General features: G+C 41.0%; 1 protein-coding gene across 1 annotated transcript in view; it reads left to right on the top strand.

The window, feature by feature from the left end:
* The window catches only part of TPCN2 (two pore segment channel 2), a gene marked incomplete at its 5' end in the record, with an annotated part of 35,730 nt that overhangs the window by 6,000 nt on the left and 4,076 nt on the right, over window positions 1-25,654 (top strand). Inside the window, 21 exons of the mRNA XM_080983309.1 lie at window positions 2,626-2,803; window positions 3,138-3,254; window positions 7,176-7,282; window positions 8,202-8,274; window positions 9,721-9,820; window positions 10,471-10,536; window positions 11,297-11,361; window positions 12,035-12,132; window positions 12,228-12,309; window positions 12,415-12,501; window positions 14,189-14,308; window positions 15,025-15,084; window positions 15,173-15,301; window positions 15,712-15,761; window positions 16,528-16,627; window positions 16,746-16,817; window positions 18,481-18,554; window positions 18,703-18,787; window positions 18,936-19,018; window positions 20,041-20,122; window positions 21,245-21,330. Coding sequence (XP_080839435.1) covers window positions 2,626-2,803; window positions 3,138-3,254; window positions 7,176-7,282; window positions 8,202-8,274; window positions 9,721-9,820; window positions 10,471-10,536; window positions 11,297-11,361; window positions 12,035-12,132; window positions 12,228-12,309; window positions 12,415-12,501; window positions 14,189-14,308; window positions 15,025-15,084; window positions 15,173-15,301; window positions 15,712-15,761; window positions 16,528-16,627; window positions 16,746-16,817; window positions 18,481-18,554; window positions 18,703-18,787; window positions 18,936-19,018; window positions 20,041-20,122; window positions 21,245-21,330 — 1,914 coding nt within the window. The remainder of the gene's footprint in view (window positions 1-2,625; window positions 2,804-3,137; window positions 3,255-7,175; window positions 7,283-8,201; window positions 8,275-9,720; window positions 9,821-10,470; window positions 10,537-11,296; window positions 11,362-12,034; window positions 12,133-12,227; window positions 12,310-12,414; window positions 12,502-14,188; window positions 14,309-15,024; window positions 15,085-15,172; window positions 15,302-15,711; window positions 15,762-16,527; window positions 16,628-16,745; window positions 16,818-18,480; window positions 18,555-18,702; window positions 18,788-18,935; window positions 19,019-20,040; window positions 20,123-21,244; window positions 21,331-25,654) is intronic.

The following is a 25,654-nucleotide window of genomic DNA, read 5'->3' as shown; positions in this document are numbered from 1 at the left end:
TTGAATAGCACAATCCTATGCATGTCTACTCAGAAATACAACCCACTGCATTCAAGAGAACTTATACATAGTATACATAGGATTTCAACCCACGAGTTGAATTCAACATAATGTTAAGCAGAATGTGCTCCTCCTCTGTGCCCCCCCTGCATCTGTTCTGGGGGATCCCCCAACCCTCCAGAGTAGCTTTGGGGATAGCGTGGGGAGGAGGGGGCAATCCCTTTGTGGTGGTGTTAATCCTGTTTAAGTGAATACCACCTACATTTCTTATTTCTTCCTTTTTCTTTTTTTGGTTATTTATATTTTTTTGGAAGTTATTTCAATTAAAAGAAATAAAGTGAAACAGAAAAAAAGAAGGGAAAGTAAGGGGGGAAATAACAACAAAGACACATATGAAAAGAATAGATAGACAGATATGCAAAAATGAATATATTATATTTCCATACATTCTTATATAAATTGGTATCGTGTTATTATCCTTAATACTTACAGCATGTAAATGTTAATAGCCTACTACATTTTGCATAAAGTCCTTCCAAGTATTATCATATTTATCCAAGCAAAGTCTGTATCTGTAAGCATTCTGTTCACAGGTTGCGAGTGTTGTCATATTGTCAATTCATTTTTAAAAAGAAATCCTTAAGAAAAATTCCCAGGATTACAAAAATAAATGCAGATACCCTCTACCCTGTTTTAAGTTGTGATACATTCCATGTTATTAATCATCCTTTATTCCTTCCCTTCTTCCCAAAGTACCCCAGAGTGGCAAACAACAAAACAAATTTACTTGTTTAGAAACAAGCCAAATATCCTCACAATTAATCATTTGAAAGCTGCCAGAATGTATTTTTCAGCCACCAAATGCGTGAGCGAACAGGAATGTTTTAAAATCCTGCCTAAACATTAATAACATAGGCCAATGACACCCCCCCAGGGCGTTCCATAGGTCATAGGTTGCTACTGAAAAGAACCTGTCATAGTTCAGCACCAGTTCCCGACTTTGTCAACCTTCATCTCCTAAGCTAGGAAAATGTCACATTTCCAGATCCTCACTATCACAAGCTTAGTTGCAAATGGCAAGAATGCCAAAATGTGTTGGTGATAATTTAAATCCTCATGGCTTGTAAGTGAGGAATATCACTGAAATACGTGTGGTATCTATAGCAGGTGTTGGAAATCTTTGGCCCTCCAGATGTTGCTGAACTACAACTTCCATCAAATGTTGCCATTGGCAGCACTTGCTGGTGTTGATGGGAATTGTGGTTCAGCAACATTTGGAGGGCCAGAGATTCCCCATGCCTGATCTGCAGTGTTCGCTATTGCAAAAAAGGGCTTGGTTTTATCAGCCACATTTTTAAAGGCCTCTCTGTGAGCACTGCAGCATTAACAATGGTACTACCATTAGGTCATTGTCTTGTTGCATTGTATATTTGATAAAGGGGACCCACACTGGGGTGAAGGTGTCCTCCTTTGATTGTCTCTGTGCTAGTTTAAGTTTGTTGGTTAACTTTACTAGTAGGGTGGTTGCCTATCCCCCCCCCCCAAAAAAAACCCACAGCATACAAATCAATATGGCTAATAAGACCCAACACTCGCCCCTCTAACACATGTAAACAAACCATGCTGCAACCAACCAAACACAACCAACCAAGCTTTGGAACATCCCCCTCCCAATCTCTCGCAATGCCAATAAAAATGAACCCATATATAAATAAAACACCTACTCAGGTGATGCTGACCCAAAAACCCTGCACAAACACTATGCAATAGAATAAAAGTTCATTATCCCACCCTCTCCCTCCCTCTCTCCCCTCTTTCCCCCAGTCGCACAGTGTCTCATACTGAATGTAAATGAACTGTGAAAAAGATTCTAAAGTAGAGACGCTATATGTACTTTCCCCTGTTCGTTTCTTTTGTAACAGAAAAAACCTCAAATAAAAACTAATTTTTTAAAAATGGTTTTACTATTAATAGTCATCGTATCAGCTATTCACACTTGTAGATACAGTGGCTTCATCATGTATCAGTCCACACAAAACTTTCACCCTCTTCCAAGGGCATGCTATCCTTACCAACCTAATATATGCATTCGCCTAACAGTGTAACATGTGAACTAAGCAATTGCAGGTATAACTGGCAGCAATAGCTGGAAAAGAATGGTGCTGCAGCTGGCTGAATTTTTTGCTCTCGTCGTTCGTATGCCCCTCTGGTCCTTGTTTAGAGAACAGTTAGCACTACTTGGGTGTGGAGCAAAAACCTGTCTGAGCTGATCCTGTGAGCTGAAGCCATTTTTATTTGTTTTTTGATTTCTGAACTAAAAGCATGTCACTGAATGTACTAGGTGATGCCTGAATGGCTTGGCCGGCTTTCGGTCCAAAGAGATTGGAATGAAGGGCTTGATCTCTTTCTGCTGTACTATCACTTTGCAGGGAGGTAACTATCGCACATCATTGTGCTATAAAAAGGCTTTCAGTTGTCCAGTTAGGCTCAATCCCATATACTGTGCTTTTTGGCTGCTCCTGATATTATGCGATTGTATGGCTGTATGTTCTTTTTGGCCAAGTAGCTTTTAGGAGGATATGTTTTTCATTCAGTAATCACATTGATCTTCCTTTGCTCTTAAAGGATTTTGATTGCCACCATTACACTAATCCTGGCTCTTGCTTTCATCGAAACGCCTTCTTCATTTACTGTCACGTCGGACATACGATACCGCTTGGAACCCTGGGAGCCTCCTTGTGGCTTGACGGAGAGCATTGAACTGCTTTGCTTCCTTGTCTTTATAGCAGATGTCTCTGTAAAGGTGAGCGATGACACATTTGATGCCACTTGGAAAATCTCCAGGTTCATGAGGTGCATTTGAATTGCCCACACTTCCCTATGTGGGATATATGGAATAACCAATGAATTCCAACATGATTCTGGGCTCTGGGCTTCAGACAAGGGAAAATTAGGAAATGGTTCTTTTGAAAAGCCTCCCCATCGGTAAAGGCTTCATTTTCACGATGACTGGTCCAGCCGTTTTTAGAAAGAGTATATCAAAATTAGTCGCACTTTAGTTTTGTAAATCTTTCTGCGAAACAAAATGTTACAATGATCTAACAACTGTTTAAACATGTATTGTATTGCTTCATCAGAGTTACTTAATAGGATGGGAAGAGTTTCGGAAAACCAAGTGGTTGATGGCATATATCCTGGTGCTGGTAGTCTCCCTTGCAGACTGGACTGTTTCACTGAGCTCTTCCTGTGGTGAGGTAAGGATAATATGTGTGTATGTCACTGAGGCAGGGGCTACAGAGAAGGAGGGTCAGATTGAGCAAGTGGCACTTTGCAGTTGAGCAAGCAACAAAAACATTTTTACTTTTGCAAAACTTTTGAGTTTGTAATCTGAGAGCATCCTCTGCTTATATACTTACAACTTGGAGCAAGCACAGCTCAAAGTCCCACTCTGCTGTGAAGTTGTTGTCATTGGCCTTTTTATCCTGTCCTCCTAACCTCTTCCTCCCCCATGTTATCCTCATGACAACCCTGTGAGGTAGGTTAGGCCCAGAGTCACCCAGTGTACTTCCTATCTAAGTGGGAACTTGAATCTGGGTCTCCCTCATTTCCTTTTAACACTCTAGCCTTCATTCCATATTGGCATCTCAGCTGAAAGTTCAAATCTCCATTCAGTCCTGAAGCACACTGGGTAACTTTGTAATGTTTAACTTTTTAATTTTATTATATTTAAAATATCTCTATACAGTGGTACCTTGGGTTAAGTACTTAATTTGTTCCGGAGGTCCGTACTTAACCTGAAACTGTTTTTAACCTGAAGCACCACTTTAGCTAATGGGGCCTCCTGCTGCTGCTGCTGCGCCACCGGAGCACAATTTCTGTTCTCATCCTGAAGCAAAGTTCTTAACCTGAAGCACTATTTCTGGGTTAGTGGAGTCTGTAACCTGAAGCGTATGTAACCCAAGGTACCACTGTACTACTTTTCATTGACACGATGCTGGAGCAGTTCACAATATATAAAGACAGTACAACAAAATGCCCATAATAGCAACACAATGTCATTCAAACCACTGTAAACAATAATACATTATAACCAAGCTGTGAATTACTAGCCGGTAAACCCCACAAGGAGAGGCCATAGCTCAGTGACAGAGTTTCTGCTTTGCATGCAGAAGATTCCAGGCTGGAACAAGGCATCACTAATTTGCAGTTGACACCCAGTTATATAACAGCTGAGCCAGGTATGAGTGTTTGAAGTTTGTTTCTTTGGAAAGTATGTTTGTTTCAGTGGTGTTTCTACTTGTTGCGTTTTTTAAAATGATTTTGGAAACATCCCTTCTGGTACCTGTACTTTCTTCCTGGAACGTATGCTGACTAGAAATAACTCCCACACCGGAAATGAAGATAACCAAATAATAATAATAATAATAATTTATTATTTATACCCCGCCCATCTGGCTGGGTTTCCCCAGCCACTCTGGGCGGCTTCCAAAAGAATATTAAAATACTATGATACATCAAACATTAAAAGCTTCCCTAAACAGGGCTGCCTTCAGATGTCTTCTAAAAGTCTGGTAGTTGTTGTTCTCTTTGACATCTGGTGGGAGGGCGTTCCACAGGGAGGGCGCCACTACCGAGAAGGCCCTCTGCCTGGTTCCCTGTAACTTGGCTTCTCGCAGTGAGGGAACCGCCAGAAGGCCCTCGGTGCTGGACCTCAGTGTCCGGGTAGAACGATGGAGGTGGAGACGCTCCTTCAGGTATACTGGACCGAGGCCGTTTAGGGCTTTAAAGGTCAGCACCAACACTTTGAATTGTGCTCGGAAACGTACTGGGAGCCAATGTAGGTCTTTCAAGACCGGTGTTATATGGTCTCGGCGGCTGTTCCCAGTCACCAGTCTGGCTGCTGCATTCTGGATTAGTTGTAGTTTCCGGGTCACCTTCAAAGGTAGCCCCACGTAGAGCGCATTGCAGTAGTCCAAGCGGGAGATAACCAGAGCATGCACCACTCTGGCGAGGCAGTCCGCGGGCAGATAGGGTCTCAACCTACGTACCAGATGGAGCTGGTACACAGCTGCCCTGGACACGGATTTAACCTGTGCCTCCATGGACAGCTGTGAGTCCAAAATGACTCCCAGGCTGCGCACCTGGTCCTTCAGGGGCACGGTTACCCCATTCAGGACCAGGGAATCCCCCACACCTGCCCGCCTCCTGTCCCCCAGAAACAGTACTTCTGTCTTGTCAGGATTCAACCTCAATCTGTTTGCCGCCATCCATCCTCCAACCGCCTCCAGACACTCACACAGGACCTTCACCGCCTTCACTGGTTCTGATTTAAAGGAGAGGTAGAGCTGGGTGTCATCTGCATACTGATGAACACCCAGTCCAAACCCCCTGATGATCTCTCCCAGCGGCTTCATATAGATATTAAAAAGCATGGGGGAGAGGACAGAACCCTGAGGCACCCCACAAGTGAGAGCCCAAGGGTCTGAACACTCATCCCCCACCACCACTTTCTGAACACGGCCCAGGAGGAAGGAGCGGAACCACTGTATGACAGTGCCCCCAGCTCCCAGCCCCTCAAGACGGTCCAGAAGGATGTTATGGTCGATGGTATCAAACGCCGCTGAGAGATCCAGCAGAACTAGGAAACAGCTCTCACCTTTGTCCCTAGCCCGCCGGAGATCATCAACCAGTGCGACCAAGGCAGTTTCAGTCCCGTGATGAGGCCTGAATCCCGATTGGAAGGGATCCAAATGGTCCGCTTCTTCCAGGCGTGCCTGGAGTTGTTCAGCAACCACTCGCTCAATCACCTTGCCCAAGAATGGAAGATTTGAGACTGGGCGATAGTTGGCCATCGTGGCCGCATCTAAAGATGGTTTTTTAAGAAGCGGTTTAATAACCGCCTCTTTCAGCGGGTCTGGGAAGGCTCCCTCACGGAGGGAAGCATTCACCACCCCACGAAGCCCATCGCCCAGCCCTTCCCGGCTAGCTTTTATAAGCCAGGATGGGCAAGGATCAAGGAGACAGGTGGTTGGTTTCACTCGTCCAAGCAGCCTGTCCACATCCTCGGAGGTAACAGATTGGAATTGATCCCACACAATTTGACTAGACAGGACTCTAGCACTCCCCCGCCCCGGCCCTGCTCCCACGGTGGCGTCTACCTCTTCCCGAATCTGAGCGACTTTATCTGCAAAAAACTTTGCAAAATCATGTTAACATTATGTAAAGGTATGAGGAACTAAAGAGGAAGAGTTTTGTGCTTTGCTCCATCTGCAGAATTTTATGCCAAGGTTATTATTTCAATGACTGCAAAAGATATAAACTTTGCATCTGATGAGCTGATCGCTTGGAGAAGGCCTGAGGTCCTTCTCTCCTTGGCTAGCTGTGTGAGGGTTCAGTATGCCACTGTCAATATCAGTGAAAACAGGTGCAGCTGAAGCAAACCATCTTTTCCTTCCTCTGTCGGACTTCAAAGCATTCTAAATAATTCTCAGGTTAACCTGCTCTAGCAACAACAGCAACAAAGAGTTTTCTAGTGGCATTTAGCTAACATATGAAGTCTTAAGTTGGAAAGTGTCTATTTATTTATTGAAAACATTTTTATGCCACAATTCAGCCACAATTCAGCAGAACTTCCAGGGCAGTTTACATAAAACCCCCCAAAACCAAGATACCCCAAAACCAATTCCCCTCTCTGCAGCAATCTGTTAAAAAAAGGAAATACATTAAAACACCTGAAAGAACACAAAAGTTTTCTGCATGGCCCTTAAATGATAGCATTGTTGGATATATCTGATGGGGGAATTCCACAAGGAACACAATCACTGAGATGGCCCCAAAATGAGCATTCACCTTGGTTAATCGTTTATGTTTTCCCCGCCTCCAGTTAATTTGTTCAAACCTTGTTTTTCTTTCTTGTCATCCATTTATACACTGGTAGTCATTACATCATGTGGGTGATCAAATGTTGCCTGTTTGTCTCGTTACCAGCCTTCCAGTTAAAAAAATAAAGAAATTATTCCCTTTAGTGCTTGCATTATATTTTTGCAAAACTAAATTTTACTGTTCAGCTTGAGCAGCCCATGTGGACATTGCATTAAAAAGCAAATTCATTCTCTGGTTTGGATGCTGGCTTTTTTGTCATTAACAAGCGCAAAATTTATCCCCTTCAATCTTAGAGTCTGAGAATACGGCGAATCCTCCGTCCTTTCTTCCTCCTTCAGAACTCTTCAATGATGAAAAAGACACTAAAAAGCATCAAGAGGACATTGCCAGAAATTACAAGGTAATAAGGAGTAATAGAGCAACTATCTTCCAGCCTGCAGATAAGAAATCAATAAATACTGTAGGCTTTACTTCCCCATAGTGGCCCAGTTTGCGCACCACAGTTGTTTACCATGACATGTCAATCTGGGATGTTTTACTCCTGCCCGTAGCATGTGGATAAAACAACCCACATTTTATGTCCAATTTGTTTTTGGAATGATGATTATGGTTTGTATGAGCAAAATAAACCATGGTCCCCACTTCAGACATAACACTAATCCAGGGACAGAAGATGTTTTTGTCTTCTGTGAACCAGTGGAGTGAGAAAACAACCCAGATTATTGTGTTCATGGTAAGCCTGGGGTGGGGAGCCTGTGGCCCTCCAGATGTTGTTTTACACCTCTCATCATTCTTGGCCATAGGCCATGCAACATCTGGAAGGCAGTAAACTGTTAATTATGATTTACCATGAAGTATGAGTTGGGTCACCACACTACCATAACTAAGGGTAGAAATTGGGAATTGCCTGAAGGAATGACTGGTTGGAAATCAGTTGGAAGTGGAGAGAAGTCAGGAAAACCATCTCGATGATAATCTTCTGGCACAACATTTGCAAGTTGAGGGTGAATTTTGGGGTCTTTGGACTATAGTGGAAACTTGTTGAGAGGGATCTATCAAGGAAAAGGTCTACATTACCATAGGAAGATGTACGTCAGTGCTATGTTCTTATCCTCTTTCTTCCCAGGTTTTGACTAAATTTAACTTAAATGCCTTAGCCAAAGAAATTATTTCCTGAATAGAGGGTAACTTCTTCTTCTTCTTCAAAAATGCGTTATTCTGGTTTATTTGAATGTTGTAGTCTGACATCTCTCCATTTGCATCCTCCTTACATTTTAATGAAAGTACTAATTTTGGCATTTGTGCTTTCTCCCTAATAGTGTTATGCTGCTATTAGCTGTTCACCTGTTTCTCTTTACCATGTTTGGCATGCTGCTGTTTGCTCGAACGAAGGTAACTAACATGAACGATTCATGTAGGGTTTGGTTGTCTTGAGAGCATTGTCAGAAATGTTGGCAAATGTAATAAGTTTTTGGAAAAAAATATTGCCCCTTTCTATCTTTTCTGTGTTTCAGACATAGTGTTAGACATAGTGTTAAGGTCTGGATTATTTCCCCCCTTTATCAGAAGGAAATAAAGCTTGTGTGTACACGCTTCGCTTTCCCAGAGTATCTTTGTAAAAGTTGGATCCAGCAGAATTAGCCTGAAAAGCGGATATAGCTGAAAAAAGTGGGAAAGAGTATCACTCCTCCAGCTTCCCCTTTTCAGTTCCCTCCCTCAGCTCTTTGCACTTTCCACGGGAGAAAGTGGTAATCCCCCTTGCCATATCATGACCAATCATATAAGAGAAATTACATATATGAAATGCTGCAGCATGATAGCTTTCCCCGCAAACTGTTCCCTCTAAGAAAAACTGAGGTGATAGTTACCACATGCAAACCACCACAAACTCCAAAATAAATGCCTGTGTAGAAGACGGATGTCTTCATTTCACTGTGTCTTTCTTGAATCTTTGCACTCTGAACTTTGCTGTGCTTTCCCCCCTTGCATATTTAAATACAGAGGTCTTATTCCTGTGGGTATATGTGTGTGTATGTGTGAACACACACAAGCCCATGTATATAGTACCAATAAATGTTTGGTACCAATTCTCTTCCAGCATATTCACTTAGAAGCTGACTGCTTGTAAGGAACAAATCTCTGTAACACAGCTCCAGTTCTCAAGCAGAAGCGGATACTTAATCCTTTTGCTGCTTGAATATTTTCTATTCTAGGTGCCCCCCCCCGGCTGCTTTCCTTCCCTCAGGTTTTTAAAAACGTGTTTGCTTTCTAAATACAACATTGGAAAAAATAAAAGTCCATTGGTTTTCTTGGGTTATAGTTTGCAAATATGCCAGTTTATGATAACGATACAAAAATGATAAAATGTTAAAGAATTATATAGATATTAAAATGCAATATTATATCAAGAATATTCTTTTTTTAAGAGATTCTGGCTTAATTCTAGTCATCTTAGCATTCATACACCAGCTTAGACAAGACCACTTTGGGAAGATGCTCATATATGATGTTATGTGCAAGTAGAGTAGAAAAAGTGCCATCTGAGACTAGTTGTATGTCTTGTGGAAATTTAATGAATATCATGTTTTACATTATATTTTTCTGAAGTACTCACCTGTCTCTCTGAAGCCAGAAGTAACTGGATTTATTGTAACATTGTGTTGTGTGGCCCCGATCTTCCACAGTCCTATTCTGCCTGATAAGCTAGTTATGTGTGTGTGTGTGTGGCATCATGCACTTGGGTCAGACAGTGTGATCCCAGGACTTGTGCATGCTTCTTAAATGGCTGTGGCAGACTCTTGGCATTGCTTTGCTAATGGCTTGGCTCTCTGTGACTAGGATGCCCAGCAGGACAAGGAATGGCAAGGATATTTTCACAACTTGCCAGATTCATTAACTTCCCTGCTGGTACTGCTGACAACTGCAAATAATCCAGATGGTAAGCATAACTTTCTAAATGTATTCTCTCTCTCCCCCTCTCTTATTTTCTACTGTTAAGAGAATTAAGATTTGAGGAAATTCATGCTTTTCATGGTGGTGCAAACTTTGAGACATTTGGCTAGGAGTGTGAGCGCGAATTATTTCATTTTCACTGTATCTCAGGCCTGATTTGACTACCATAGAAATACAGAAGACCCCCCCCTCCCCTCACTCTAGTTTTCCTTTAAACTTATTTACTTACGGATTGGAGTTCATAATGGGTTTTGACCTGTAGAGTAAGCTCTTATCTACCCCAGTATAAATTGAATTCTGATTTCCTTTTTCAGTTTGTCTCTCTTCCCCATGTTTCATGCTGACTAACTGCTTCTTTTGTCTCTTCAAACACCTAGCATGTTTCTCTGATAGGTGAAGTTGGCTTTGTGACTGGCATAAAGGCTGGCCATTTAGTATTGTGCAAATCTGGCTTCTAGCAAAAAACCCCCTCATAAGTAGAGGTTTGCCCTGAGCTTTATCTGAAAAATAATTGTATACATGTTTTAATGAGCACACTTCTTCATTGGCCCAACATAAGCAGTGTGTGTGCTTCTCTTTTTCAGCATTTTATATATTCATTATTACTTTCTAACCTTCTTTAAAATTGTTGTACAGTGATGATTCCTGCCTACTCTAAGAATCGAGCATATTCCATCTTCTTCATATTCTTCACTGTAATAGGTAAGCTGCCACTTCATTTGAATAAGATCCCTATGCAAGTCATTCAGTGTGACCTTTGTTTTATTTGTCTCTATATAAGGGTGTTTCCAGACTTCTTTGAGATTGATACTTCTCATTCATGCATTTCCCCCCTCAGCATCCACAGGACATCATTGGCATTAAAATATCTCTCTCCCCATTTTAACTCAGATTTACATTTTTTGACTGGTGGGGGAAGACTCTCTCTCTCTCTCTCTCTCTCTCTCTCTCTCTCTCTCACACACACACACACACACACACACAACCAGTTTGCAAATTAAGCCTCTGTTTGGAAGCACCCTAACTATACTCCCCATCCTCCCCTGTATTCTACCGAAGTTGTGGCTTTCTCTGGGAAAATAAAATAACATTTAGGGACAGAAGAAATTACCTTCCATACGCTATTGACACTTAAAATACACCTGATTAAAATTCATTATACTTTCATACATCGTAAAGTTATCTAAGCCAGTCTTTAAAAAAAACAAGGTACCTTCTTCCTTCCTTCCTTTGGAAAAAGTGTACTAGAACGAACAGGTTTTAAAATGTGGCATTCATACTTGTGGTAAAATAATTCTAGCAAATTCCCATTTTACCAGCTAACCTTGGGAATTCTGCTTATTGTTGCAGTTTTGATGCAAATTCCTAGGGACTTCATATGGGTCTCTGCTCAGTTTACAGTTGAACAAACACAGCACAGCTTCTATATTTTTTAAAGTAAATATTTTTTTCTTTTCTTAAGGGAACTTATTTCTGATGAACTTGCTGACAGCCATAATATACAATCAGTTTCGTGGCTATCTTCTGGTGAGTAAAGCCTAAATGACATATTGTTGAAATGATGAAACCTAGCATGGGCTTCTGAGCAGGAAGTTCCTGCTGTTGGGGTATTTCAACAGCCTTCAGGAATCTGGGTTTTAGGGAGTCTTTGGTAGAAGATTTTGGCTATGGCATGGACGAATACAGCTGTGGCACAGTTGGCTCTCATGTGCTTGTGTTTTATGTGTGGCTGCTGCTGCAAGCACATGAGTGGGTGGTTAGGGTCTTTCCCATGTGATTGCCACCTTAGGAGGGAGATGGCAGAGTGAGGAAAATCCACATGCTTCGCTCCCTTCCACATGTACATGGTTGTGATTTTTACGTACACATTGCAGCTGTCTTGTGTGATGGAGGTAGAATCGTATTCTTTAACATTCAGAAACCAAAATTGTGAGCAAACATTTCCCAAGGAGATGCTTATCTGGCCACCTCACCTGCAAGCGTGAGAAAATCAGTTCAGCCAATGAAGATGTTCTGAAAGCCAGGAGCTCATGATGGGCTTTTCCCCAGTGACTTTTTGTCTTGGACTTGCGCCTTTGATTTGTGTTCTGCTCCATGTGACACTTTCAAAACAGAGTGACTCTTCTCTAGTTCTTCGTGTTTTTCATGCCTGTAACTTTCTCCTATGTGTTGGCGGATATATTTTTTCTTCCTGTTTCAGAAATCGGTTCAATCCTCACTTTTCCGAAGACGCTTAGGAATCCGGGCTGCCTTTGAAGTTCTTTGTTCTCTGAAGGAGACTTCTCTCAATAAGAACATGTGAGCGAAAGGTGTCAAGCACACATAGGGTGGGTAGAGACAAGGAACAGAAGGTTAACGATTCCTTCTCACACATCGTAACTTTGTTTATGTAGCTTGCGTGTCCAGGCGGAGACTCTAGCTCAAGTTCTTCATAGAGTAAAAATGGATCCTGACTGCAAGGAAGCAATCATTAGGGTAGGAATCACCTTTTTTACTTAATGAGAAGTTGGATTTCATTCAAAAAATGTTCTTGACCAACAACATTGGTGTGTTAACTTCCAGTTTCTCTTGTATATGCAGAACCTTGAGTTGTGTCCCCCAGGAGGTCTGACCTCTGCTCAGTTTCAGTTACTCTTTGATGAACTGGACAAACACAAAGTTAAAGAGGTATGGACCTGACTTTCATTTATGCCAGCTTTCCAGGTTCCCTCCAGGTGTGGTGGCCGAGGTAGATAGGAGCTGTGGCCCAAAACATCTGCAGGGTACCAGCCGTGCAAATGCTGATTGTACATTTGGGGCTGGTGTACAAGTTTACTGAGAGTCGTGCTATGTGTTAGTCATGAAAGTTGTGTCTGAATCATGCATATAACTTTCCTCCCTTTACCTGTAGAATTTAAATATTCACATTTTCTAGCTTTGTTGAGTCTGAGAACTCTTGAAGGAGCTGCAGTTAATACTGAGTTGTTCTAATAAAGAATTGCTTGGATAAAGTTGATGGGAATAGTTGTGAATAGGAGTTTGTTTGTTTTTTGGTGCATTTGCTTCTCTGCAAAACGGTAACCTTTCAATTTCTGTTTCCTCTTAGCACTAATGATGTGTCTCCTTGACTGTAGGACACTCCCATACTTCAGTAGGAGTGGGGCTGCACTTCAAGCCCTGCCTTTGATGGTGCATCACTGTGTCTGCCTCAATGGGCCCTTCAGGCAAGCAGTTGCTCACACATCTAAGCTCCGTGCAACTGGGACACCCAATGGCTTGGGTGTCCTGCTTGTGTAGAGCCTCTGTGTGTGGGCTGCTGAGGGTTCCCTTTTCAGACCTCTGTGCTCAATCTGTGAAGGTTGGGGGCAGTTTAATGGCAAGGGCATAACATCAGTGATGGGAATAGATGTGTGGCCTCACTCCTGCCACTACCCAAGGAGTGTTCTATATATGGCTCACGAATGCATAGGGCTCCTGTGTTTCCTAAATCTCAAAGCATATTTGGAAAATCACTGCTCCCCTACCAATAAAAGAAAGCAAAGCTGAACATAATATATTATAGCTGGTCAGTGAGATATGAATCCTTGCTTTCTGATTAGGGTCTGACTGCTCCAAAAAATGTGCAGAAAATTAAAAATTAAGATACAAGACAAAGATCCCCTATGCCAGAGGTTCCCAAACTTGGGTCCCTTGCTGTTTTTGGACTACAACTCCCATCATCCATAGCCAGCAGAATCAGTGGTCAGGGGTGATGGGATTTGTAGTTCAAAAACAGCTGGATACCCAAGTTTGGGAAACACTGCCCTATGCATATGAAAACTGTTCAGAATACATCTTTCCGCCAGTTATATAAGGTTCCCAGAGAAGGGCTTCTAAAGATTCCAGTTAGTAGTAATGTTGAGCTGGCTCAATGTGGTAAGAGGGTTTTTTTGTTGACTGATTGGCGCAAATATGCCATAACTGATGCAAGAGATTTGTACAGTCTATCATTTGAGCGAAATCATCTTCTACTAACTGTACCCCTTTGATTGATGATCAGTGCTGATAACTGGAACTTTTGTTGCATTTTTGGGGGGTGTTTTTTTTTTTTAAGTTTTAAGCAAATAAATGATTAACTGGGCCAGTGGGTATCGTGTTGTGCCAGGGAATTAATCTTGTTGCACTCAGAGATTTCTGGGTGGGGACAGTTTCCCTGTCATCCTTTTCTTTTTGGTCTCTAAGGAAGGGCTGCATACAGGTGTGGAGCTGTCACAGTGCTGTCGCAGCAGGCCTCAGGGATATGTATCCTACGTCAAAGAGATGCCTCCTCAAGGCCATGTGTTATTGGAGAAACAGCAGGTCATGTTGACAAGACTCTCATATCCTTTCCTTTCAGCGTCCTCCCAGGCCAGATTATCAGTCACCTTTTCTACAGAGAATCCAAATTGTCTTTGGTCACCGTTACTTTGGCTATTTAGGGAATGCTGTTGCTGTAGCAAACGTTTTGTCTGTGTGCGTAAGTATAACATGTGTCAAACAGTAGTGATTTTACATTAAGGCAAGTTTTAACAGGGCAGTTTAGTAGCCCAGTTCTCTTGTCATTTTCTGCGAAGCAACTGTTCTCATAAGAAAATCCCTGCTGGATCAGACCAAGACGCCAGGAAGCATCCTGATTCCACTTGCAGCCAGGCAGATATTCTTAGGAAGCACAGCGATAGCCCTTTCCTGTTGATTCTCCCCAGCAACTGATAATGTCGTGGTGGGGAACCAGTGGCCCTCCAGATGTTGCCACACTGCAACTTCCAGCAGCCTTGACCATTGGCCATGCTGGCTGAGGTTGATGGGAGTCCAACAGTATCTGCATGCCAATTACAACAAAACAAAGCAAAGCAAATCAGATAGCTGCTATTCATGCTGTCCCTTGTGGCCTTTACAGCTAGAGATTTCTTGTCTTCCTATTGTGGGATGCCTCAGTCTATTGCAGGAAAGGAATGAGAGATGCGTGGATATGCTTTTAGGTATGTCCTAACTGTTGAAGATTCTCAAAATATTTGACTGCTGCCATGGTCAGTAGGCGAGAATGCAGTCTTTATAATTACGGTCTGTTCCTTTTTCTATCTTGCTTTATGTGCTAGGTGCCAGTTCAGAACAACTTTGCTCTGGACACTTCATAATGTTGTAGTTTAAAAGTTTGGTGCCAACTGACCAGTATCCGTTTCTCTTCCCCTTAAGGTGGTCATGGTACTAGATGCAGATAAGCAACCTGCTGCACGGGATGACTTTTTTTTAGGGGTAAGGCCACTTTCTCTGGCTTTCTCTGTAAGAGTTGCTCTTCCAAATGCTCAATTCTTAATGTGCATCTCAATTCTAAATTTTCAAGGTTATAAACTGTGTCTTCATTTTCTACTACCTCCTGGAAATGTCATTGAAAATTCTAGCACTGGGGTTAAAAAGATACATATCTTATCCAAGCAACATATTTGATGGCCTTCTGACTGTAGTTCTGATGGTGAGTATTGCGACACAAGTTCCATTCTGTTTTGTTTTTTTACTGTAAAGATGACCACTGACCACAAATTGTTGGCTGGAGGATAAGATAGGAAAAGAGAATGTACGTGTGACTTCACCCAGGCTGTGTGTGTGTGTTTTGCACAGTCAAATCCGAAAATAACTTCCTGTTTGTAAGAGTTTAAAAGTATGACTGTGTTGGTTACGTTTCCTTCATGGGTGAAAACTATTTTGTTGGATCAAGAAGAAAGAAAGAAAGAAAAACTTTTAGGACCTTGCTTGTAATAAAGATCCCTCCCCAGCATGTTAACAGAACATTTGTTTCTAATAGATATTTTCTACTACCTAAATTTCAGTTATTGAATAGCGATTGAAATTGCTATAGCTTTGCTCTGCTCCTTCTTCTCAAAGGTTTTGGAGGTGTCAACATTTGCTGTCTATGGATTTCCTCATCGAGGCTGGTATGTGCTCTTTGTAAGCAATTTCAGCTATCCAGAAACCAGCAACTTTTGATGCTTTAACCAACATCCACTTTGCTTCTTGCTAGAATTCTTGCTGGGTAAAAGTGGGGCTAGAAGCTCGTGACCAGGAGCTGCCTCACATCCAGCTCTAAAATCAACTGTTGTTTTTCCTGATAGTGGTTGATTCTGGTATCTCTTTATTTGTAGGAATATATTGATGATTATGATGATGTGGGACTGTAAGGAGGGACATAGTGGTTTATAATCTGTATTACATGGGGATCTGAAAGTATCTTCAATGGACAGTAGAAAACCCTTTTAGAGGAAAGAGCTGGCTTAGAGCCATGGGGCTTTGTATGATCATAGCCAAAATGTTGTATTTCTCTTCAGTCTCAAGCCCCTTTAAAATGGAGTTTGATAAGAGGGTTGAAGGCCAGTTGGAACATTGCAGCTTGGAAAGGATAGCAAATAGGCATGATTTTCCTCCCTCACCCTCCCCACTGCCATATTAACACTTGAAATAGTCCCCGGTGAGTGTGATCTGAGGATGGGGAAATGACCATGCCATTATCAGCTTATAACTCTTAAGGCAAAGGTGATAATTTAAGACTGTGTGGCATTGTGTTCCTTTTCCCAATACTGGCATGAACACCTTGCTTGAGTAAGATCACACTTTTAGTTGGCTTAGAAAAGCAGTTGTAGTTTATAGTGTTGGTTCGTTCTCCCAGGTTTTTTGTTTGTTTTTTTGTTTGTATCTTACTTCTAGGAGACCTGAAATGTTGGGCTTGCTCTCTCTGTGGGACATGGTTCGCCTGGCAAACATGCTGATTGTGTTCCGATTTCTGCGGATCATCCCTAACATAAAGGTACTTCTGCTTCACTGTGTTGCTTTTATCTGAATTTTGGTTATAGTCTCTGTTCTCATAAGTATAAGAACTATTTTTAAAATAAAAAAAATCCTAATGATTCTATCTCTTTTTCCAGTTCATGTCCTTAGTTGCCAGTACACTGTTGGACCTTGTGAAAAACATAAGATCTTTCGCAGGGATCTTAGTGGTAAGTGAAAGCCAAGAAAGATTCATTTCTCCTTCTATGTTTCATCTTAATGAAATAGATTTATAAAACAATATTTGGCAATGGAATATATGTAAGCAAACTCTGGCCACTCCAGTGGGATCAGTATGGTCACCATTATCACAGCATTATCTATAATAATATGTGGCATCATTTATGGTTTTTTTTTTTAATATACAAGATGCTTATATAAAAGTAAAGGGTGGTAGTCAGCTAAATTTTACTCGTAGTAAATCCACTGAAATGATCAAACCCATTGGGCGATCAGAGTAAAACTTAATTGGCTACAAATAAGAGTTGTCGTAAAGCAGAGCTTTCCAAACTTTTCACCTTGGGGGCACACTTTTTAGACATGCATCATTTCACGACACAGCAATTCAGTTTTACTAGCAAACCGGAGGTTAAACTAACCCCTTTCCAGCCCCGGGAGGAGCACTTACACACTGCAGCCAACACATGAATGTGTTGCTACACACAGTTTAGAAAGCTCTGTCCTAAAGGGTGAAGTGCCATCTGTTGACATATTTAGGAATTGCAAGGTGAAGATAAATCCCTCAAATAGCTTGTCAGACAATTTGTGGGAGTTTTCTATCACGGAAGCGTAGGAACAAATAACTATCCCAGTAAGGCCAGAAGCAAAAGTTTGTTGTTTTTGTTTTAAATAGCCACTTTCCTCCAACTGCCTGTGCCTCTGTTTCCTATCTTCCTCTCTTGTTTCAATGTGCCTATATTTTAGATGGCAAATCCCTTAGGAAAGGGGCCTGTCATCTCTGATCTGAACACAGGTAGCTGTTGGAAATGTTCCTATGATTTATTTAAAATTGAGCAAAGGAATAGTGGGTGTCAGGACACTGAGAATCATAATGTGGCCAATGATTGTTCCACGAACCATAAGCTATGTGCTGCAGAGAAGCACAAGCTTCCTTTTTATGTGTCTGTATCTGTATGTGCCAGTGGGTGTAATTAGGGCTTTTAGAAAGTTTGACCCCAATCCTCAAAGCCAGAAAAGCAAGGCAAAAAACAACACCGCTCACCCCACAGGATAGCATCTATAACTTTGTTTCAACCATAGACTTATTATACTTTTACGGACTTTCAAAGATTGACAGACGTGTGTTCATTTGTTTTCAAATATATTAGAGAATTTACAAGTGTACACATTTTGTTTTTGTCGTACTAAATCATGTATATTATGCAATAAGAACTACAGTGCTATCTAGTATACTGGTCTTGTTGCTTGTGTTGTTTGTTGTGTTAAGTTTGCAACACAGGGGTTTGTTGTTCTGTATTATAAAAGCAAGGCAGGCATTCAGAAAGGGCACATGATGCTGTCATCTGAATAAGCCCAGAAGGCACATGAAGGAGCATGCACCAAGATCCTGGAGCGAGCCACCCATCCGTGTATGAATCTGCTCCTAGGGCTTGTATTTTGCTTCAGTGAGATTACTACAGAGCAGGTGCTTTGAGGTTTTGCTGTCTTTGCTTCTTTTCCAAACTGCTTATATTAAAATTCAAAAGTGAACAAAGATTAGCGTGCTCTGGAAAACGTTGAGCTTACCTATAAAATGACTACCGTCTTGCCAGTGACTTTGCACTGGTAGCTTAGCAATAGAAAATAACTGATGCCCAATTCATTCTTCTCCAGGTGGTTTTCTATGCATTTGCAATAGTAGGGATGGAGCTGTTTAGGGGTGCCATTACTCCTACGGGAAGCATCAGGTAAGTCTCACTTAAATGTGGCTTTAAGGCAGAATTTGTTGTAATTTCCATGTGCAAACATAGCCAGCTGCAGAGCAGCTTCTCATCTGGTCCTGCAATGCATTGTGCACAATAATGAAACTACTTTACGCTTATTTTCTGTTTATAGCGGTGTCAATGCAACAAATGCCACTTTGCAGTGCGGCACCTTTGAACAGCTGCAGTATTGGCCAAACAACTTCGATGACTTTGCGGTGAGTGTTTTTATTAGGGATTTCTTGTCATTTTCAACATTTACCCTACCAGTTTGAGACCTACCAGTTTCCTCTCTTTGCTGTTGCTTCTAAATCTCAAATTAGAATAATCTCCATTACGGCTCACTTTTTCGTTCTTGTCCCTCAGGCATCCCTGGTGACTTTGTGGGATGTGATGGTTGTGAACAACTGGCAGGTTTTCTTGGATGCATATTCCAGATACTCATCTCCGTAAGTAATGGGCAGAAGCTGTACATTTGGCAGATGTCTCCAAAGTAAAAAAGATCTTTGCATTTTTGGGGGAAGAGGTTTGCTCTGCTTCTGCAGTATGGAGAGTGCCATGTGCTGCTGCTTCAAAAAAACAGCACAGAGAGATGCATTTTGTAGGCCCTTTGGAAATAACCCCATAGCAACCAGCAGTTAGTCCCTTTATCAGGACCAAGCAAGTGAGTGAGGTTTCTTAAAGTTCTCTACAACATTTTGTTCTTTAAAAAATAAATACTTTTATGGATGATAAATGAAACCAATAAGAACAGCAGAATGAGACAAATTGTACTGTTTGGTGGGCGGGCGAATGGGGTGGGAGAAAGAGGCACATATCAGGGCATGATAGGAAAGCTCTAAAATCTGCAGTTTTAAGAAACAGTGTAGGATAACCCCCTAATGGAGATCAGGCTGCATCCAGGGTTATGGGGACCATGCTTATTATTTCATTTTTTTTGAAAATGTGTAAGCTAGGAGACCTATCCCCAGTAGAACACATGGATCCCTTGTGAAGTCCAGAGCAAAAATAAAGAGAAATGGGATAGTCTTAAAGGTGACCATTCTGCTAGACAAAAAAGAACTCGAATCTGCTCCATGTCACTTACCAGGGCTAGTCTGTATGTTTTGAAGCTCATGTCTGTTCACACAGGCATACATATTGGAAGAAAGAATTCTTGGAATGCTGTGTTTCATCTTTCATGACTGGGGAGAGCTGGGATTGGAATATGCCCTGATTGTGGAACTTGCAATGCGGTGTTTTTTGAATGACCTCCTCTGAAGGTCTGCCAGTATGTGTGGGCTGCCTGTCCACCTGCATGAGCAGCACACATTGGGTTGAATCTAGAGTTGATCATGCCTGACTAACTTAAATCCCATTTATTTCAATGGGCTTAGCCTAAGCATCATTAAGTCTGGATCCAACCCATTCATTTGGAATAATAGGTGCTATTTGATTATCTTTAAATATATGTATCTGTTTCCCTCCCTAGATGGTCAAAATTATACTTTGTCTCCTGGTGGCTGATTTCCTCTGTCATCTGGGTCAATCTGTTCATTGCTTTGCTTCTGGAGGTAATGTCGATGGGCTTAATTATCCCAAGAGAATTCACTTTTTGTTCTTCTTGAAGTAACAAACCCTCTGATGGATAAATGGAATAGGCAAGCTATGCTATCGTACAGGCAGTATTTGGAACACAATGTTGTCAGTATGCAGATGATGCCCAGCTCTTTCTCTCCATTCCATCTGAATCAGAAAGGGCTGTTCAGTTACTGAACCGGTGTCCGAAGGCAGCAACAGGCTGGGTGAGGGTCAGTAAACTGAAAATGGAGCCTGACAAGAAGGAGGCCCTGTTGGTCCTTAGGGCTCAGGTTCAGGCACAGGGCTGTCAGCTTGTTCTGGACAGGGTAGCAAATCACCTGAGAAAGCATATATGTAGCTTGGGGCTACTCCTCAATTCTAAGCAGTTGTTGGAGGCAAGGGATGTCACATATACCCAGATAAAGCTGGTTCACTGGCTGTGTTTATTCCTAGACCAAGAGGCCTCAGTGGGCCTCAGTGACCCATGTTCCTGGATGGATTACTGCCATTCCCTCTACATGGGACTAGTATTGAAGATGGCCCGGAATCTGCAGTTAGTGCAGAACACTGCTGCCCACTTGCTGAACGATATGGCAAGAGATATACCACTGCTTTCCTCAGGGAACTGCATTGCCTGCACATGAACTACCAGGCCCAAAGTGTTAGAACCAGTGTACAAAGCCTTAAATGACTTGACACCCAAGTACAATGAAAACGTCTTTTTTTATTTTGCTGATAGCCATTTAGACACATCTGTACCTCTCCCAAACAATATTTAGACTGATTTCAAAAGCTTTGTCCTTGCCTGGGCCACCCTACATCCTGAGACTTAGAGCGGGTTCAAATTGTCTGTCTTTTACTCAGCACAGAAAGGCTGCTGTGGTGATTAGGGGCAGGTAAGTCATGGAAGTTTCGCCACCAACTTCCATGAAATCTGGGAAAGCAGATTTCCACTGCTCCTGGTGCACCTCACTTTTATGAGGCATACAGCTAGGCTTCCATGAATGGTTGCTTCCATGAGTAGAGTCATGCTTGCCTGGTGGGTGTGGAGATGAGAACCTCTCAGAAAGACCACCTGAAATAGCCCTCTTCCCATTCTTTCTCTTCACTGGCAGAATTTTATCCATAAATGGGACCGTCTCTGCCATCGACCATCTCTCTCAGAAGTTGAATACCAGATGACAATGGAACTCATGTTCCGGTGAGTATGGAGTGCTTAATCTTATTTCCTGATTTAAAACACGTTTTAAGGAGTAGTTGAATGGCTGTTGACACTAGAATTTCCCTAAGGGCTACGAAATTTGTGTTCCACAAGTGATTGTTTCTTAACTCTATTAAAGATCAGAATATTCAATAGGGACCAGCCTTATAGACACAGTATGGTCAAGACACAGTGTGGTACCAGATTTTAGAAGGATGTATTATTTTCCCTGATTGAAAGAGAGTGAATCCCCTTTTGATGTTGGATTCTTTTATATTCTCTGCAAGGGCATATGGGATAACTGTAAAACATTTTGTGGGTGAACTGTACCTTGAAGACCAACTTAGAAAGTGTGTGCCACCACAGAGGTTATTAATGTAACAAGGCTACACAGGAAAGTACTGATTAATAAAAGACTGGGTCAGGAGTTTATTTCTTCGGACAAGGTTAAAAAAAGAGGGGTAGTGATTTATGCAAAGGAGAGACTATTACTGAAATTTATCTTTAAAGATGACCAAGGAAGATTCGTGGCAATTGAAATTCAAACACAAGGAGAGAAATTTTTGATAGTAGGAGTTTATGCACCGAATGAGGGGAAATCTGAATTTTTTAAAAAGTTGCATGAGACCTTGATGGACTATTTGGACTATAATGTGATTTTGATGGGAGACATGAATGGAGTGGTATCTACACATATGGATAAGGCACAAAGACAGGTAGTCACTAAAGACGGCAGATTACCGAAAACTTTTTTTGAGATGACAGACAACTTGGACTTAGTTGATATTTGGAGAACAAAGAATCCCTTGACCAGAGAGGGAACCTTCTTCTCTGAAGCCAAACTGACATGGACAAGAATTGACCAAATATGGGTAACTAGAGGAATGGCACCAAAGATAAGAAAAGTGGAAATCTGCCCAAAAACCTGCTCCGACCATAATGCTGTAAAGATGGAGATGAAGCTAACACCAACTGGTTCCTTCAGATGGAGGATGAATGACACCTTATTCAGAGATGAAGAAGTGTATAAAAAGGCCCAAAAAACCTTGAGAGACTATTTTGAGATAAATATGAACACCAATGTGGAAAAAAGAGTAATCTGGGACGCTAGCAAAGCTGTTATGAGAGGGTTCTTGATACAACAGAATGCATTAAAGAAGAGAATTCAAAATGAGAAGAAGGATAAAATTTTGGAGAAAATAAAAGAAGGTGAAAAGAAATTGAGAGCAAAACCTAAGTCGCAAGAGATTTTGAGCGAAATAAAATTATATCAAGTACAATATATGAAAATGATCAATCAGGAGATAGAATGGAAAATTAAACAAATGAGACAAAAAACATTTGAGTCGGCTAATAAATGTGGGAAATTGTTGGCTTGGCAAATGAAAAAAAGACAAAAATTAAATACAGTTACAAATTTAGAAGTGGAAGGAAGGAATATACAGAACCCAGCCGAGATTAGAAATTGTTTCCAGAGGTATTTCAAACAACTATATACACAAGGACCACAGAAAGAAAATGATCTAGATCGATTTTTGAAAACAAATGGATTACAAAAAATCTCTCAGGAAAGTAAATCAATGTTGAACTATAAAATAACTGAACAGGAGATAGAAGGTGCCATTCAGAATATGCAACTAGGTAAATCTCCGGGACCGGATGGACTGACCTCTAAATATTACAGATCCTTAAAAGAATGGTTGGTACAACCTTTGAAGGAAGTCTGTAACGAAATAATGGGTGGGAAAAGGGCACCAGAGTCATGGAAAGAAGCGTATATTACACTTGTACCGAAAACAGAGACTGAAAAGACACAACTTAAGAACTACCGTCCCATCTCATTGCTTAATGTGGATTATAAAATTTTTGCAGACATTCTGGCTAAAAGACTAAAAAAAGTGTTAGTGGAAGAGATTCATAAAGACCAAGCAGGCTTTCTCCCGGGTAGACACTTATCGGATAATGTGAGAAACATAATTAACATCTTAGAAAAATTACAAGTGAACATAAATACTAAGGCAGTTTTGATATTTGTGGACGCGGAGAAAGCTTTTGACAATATTTCCTGGAGCTTTATGAAGAAGAACCTACAGGGGATGGGGGTAGGCCAAGGCTTTGAAAACGGTATAAGTGCAATTTATTCAGAACAAAAGGCTAAACTAATTGTAAATAACGTGGTGACAGAAGAATTTAAGATAGAAAAAGGGACACGACAAGGTTACCCAATCTCCCCATTGCTTTTTATATCGGTCCTGGAGGTTTTGCTGAATATGATTAGAAGGGACCAGTTGGTTAAAGGTATACAAGTCGGAGCCAAACAGTACAAATTGAGAGCATTTGCAGATGACTTAGTATTGACGTTACAGGAGCCAGAATCTAGTACCAAAAGGGTTTTAGAACTGATTCAAGAATTTGGTCAGGTTTCAGGATTCAAACTGAATAAGTTAAAAACCTAGGTTTTAGAGAAAAATTTAACACCGATTGAGAGAGAGAGGTTTCAGAATGAGACAGGCTTAACAGTGGTTAAGAAAGTGAAATACCTGGGGATTAACATGACAGCAAAAAATGGGAATTTATTTAAAGACAACTATGAAAAATGCTGGGCCGAAGTGAAAAAAGATTTAGAAATTTGGTCAAATTTGAAGCTTTCACTGCTGGGTCGTATTGCTGCGATAAAAATGAATGTATTGCCTAGAATGTTGTTTTTGTTTCAAACATTGCAAATTGTGGACAAAATGGACTGTTTCAAGAAGTGGCAGAGAGATATTTCTAGATTTGTCTGGCAGGGCAAGAAGCCTAGAATAAAATTTAAAATACTAACAGATGCAAAGGAAAGAGGTGGATTTGCCCTGCCAGACCTTAAACTTTATTATGAATCAGCAGCTTTTTGCTGGTTGAAAGAATGGCTGCTTCTGGAAAACACAGACATTTTGGACTTAGAAGGTTTTAACAATGTATTTGGGTGGCATGCATATCTGTGGTATGATAAGGTCAAAGCACATAAAGCATTTAAAAACCATATTGTCAGGAAAGCATTGTTTAATGTTTGGATAAGATATAAGGATCTACTTGAAAATAAAACTCCAAGATGGCTGTCACCGATGGAAGCGAAGGCTCTGAAAAAGCTCAATATGGAGGCCAAATGTCCGAAATATTGGGAAATTTTGATACAAGATGGAGATAGATTGAAACTGCAGAGTTTTGAGAAATTAAAAAACAAAGTGCGAGACTGGCTTCATTATTATCAGATAATGGAGGCATATAATTTGGATAAGAAAATTGGCTTCCAGGTGGAAAAATCAAAATTAGAAACAGAACTGTTAGAACCCAAAACTAAGATTTTGTCAAAGATGTATAACTTGCTGTTGAAATAGAATACTCAGGATGAAACGGTGAAATCTGCTATGATTAAATGGGCTCAAGATGTTGGACATAACATAATGATGGCTGACTGGGAACAGTTATGGACCACAGGTATGAAGTTTACAGCAAGCAATGTCTTAAGAGAGAATATTATGAAAATGATATACAGGTGGTACATGACACCAGTCAAGCTTGCAAAAATCCATCATTTGCCCGACAATAAATGTTGGAAATGTAAAGAAACTGAAGGTACATTGTTTCACCTTTGGTGGACGTGCCCAAGGATTAAGGCTTTCTGGGAGATGATCTATAATGAATTGAAAAAGGTATTTAAATATACCTTCTTGAAGAAACCAGAGGCCTTTCTCCTGGGCATAGTGGGCCAATTGGTGTTAAAGAAGGATAGAACTTTCTTTATGTATGCCACAACAGCAGCAAGAATACTTATTGCAAAGTACTGGAAGACACAAGAACTACCCACTCTGGAAGAATGGCAGATGAAGGTGATGGACTACATGGAATTGGCGGAAATGACTGGCAGAATCCGAGACCAGGGAGAAGAGTTGGTGGAAGAAGATTGGAAGAAATTTAAAGACTATCTACAGAAATATTGCAAAATTAATGAATGTTAGAATGATGTTAGAATGAAGTTAGGTGGTTTAAGCAGTAATGCTATAAAGGTGTATGTAAAAATGGATTGATAACAGGTGAAAATTTAAAGTTATAGTATATTAAGTTAAAGGATTAAGAGAAAATAAAGAGGGAAAGAAATTGCTGAATTAACTAATTGAATTGGAATACAAAAAAGGGACGTATGAGGAGGTCAGGGAAACAAGGATATGAATGTAAGGCATGGAAAGATTGATCTATTTTTTTTAAGTGTTTTTTATTCTTTTATTCTGTATTTTGTATTTTGTATTTTTCTTGTATTTTTACTTCTGCCTTTTGTTTTTGCTTTTCT

Source organism: Podarcis pityusensis (genome assembly GCF_964106645.2).
Source record: "Podarcis pityusensis genome assembly, chromosome: 1".
Lineage (NCBI taxonomy): Eukaryota > Metazoa > Chordata > Lepidosauria > Squamata > Lacertidae > Podarcis > Podarcis pityusensis.
The sequence above is the reverse complement of the archived record's forward strand: the minus strand, read 5'-3'. Positions and strand labels throughout refer to the sequence as shown.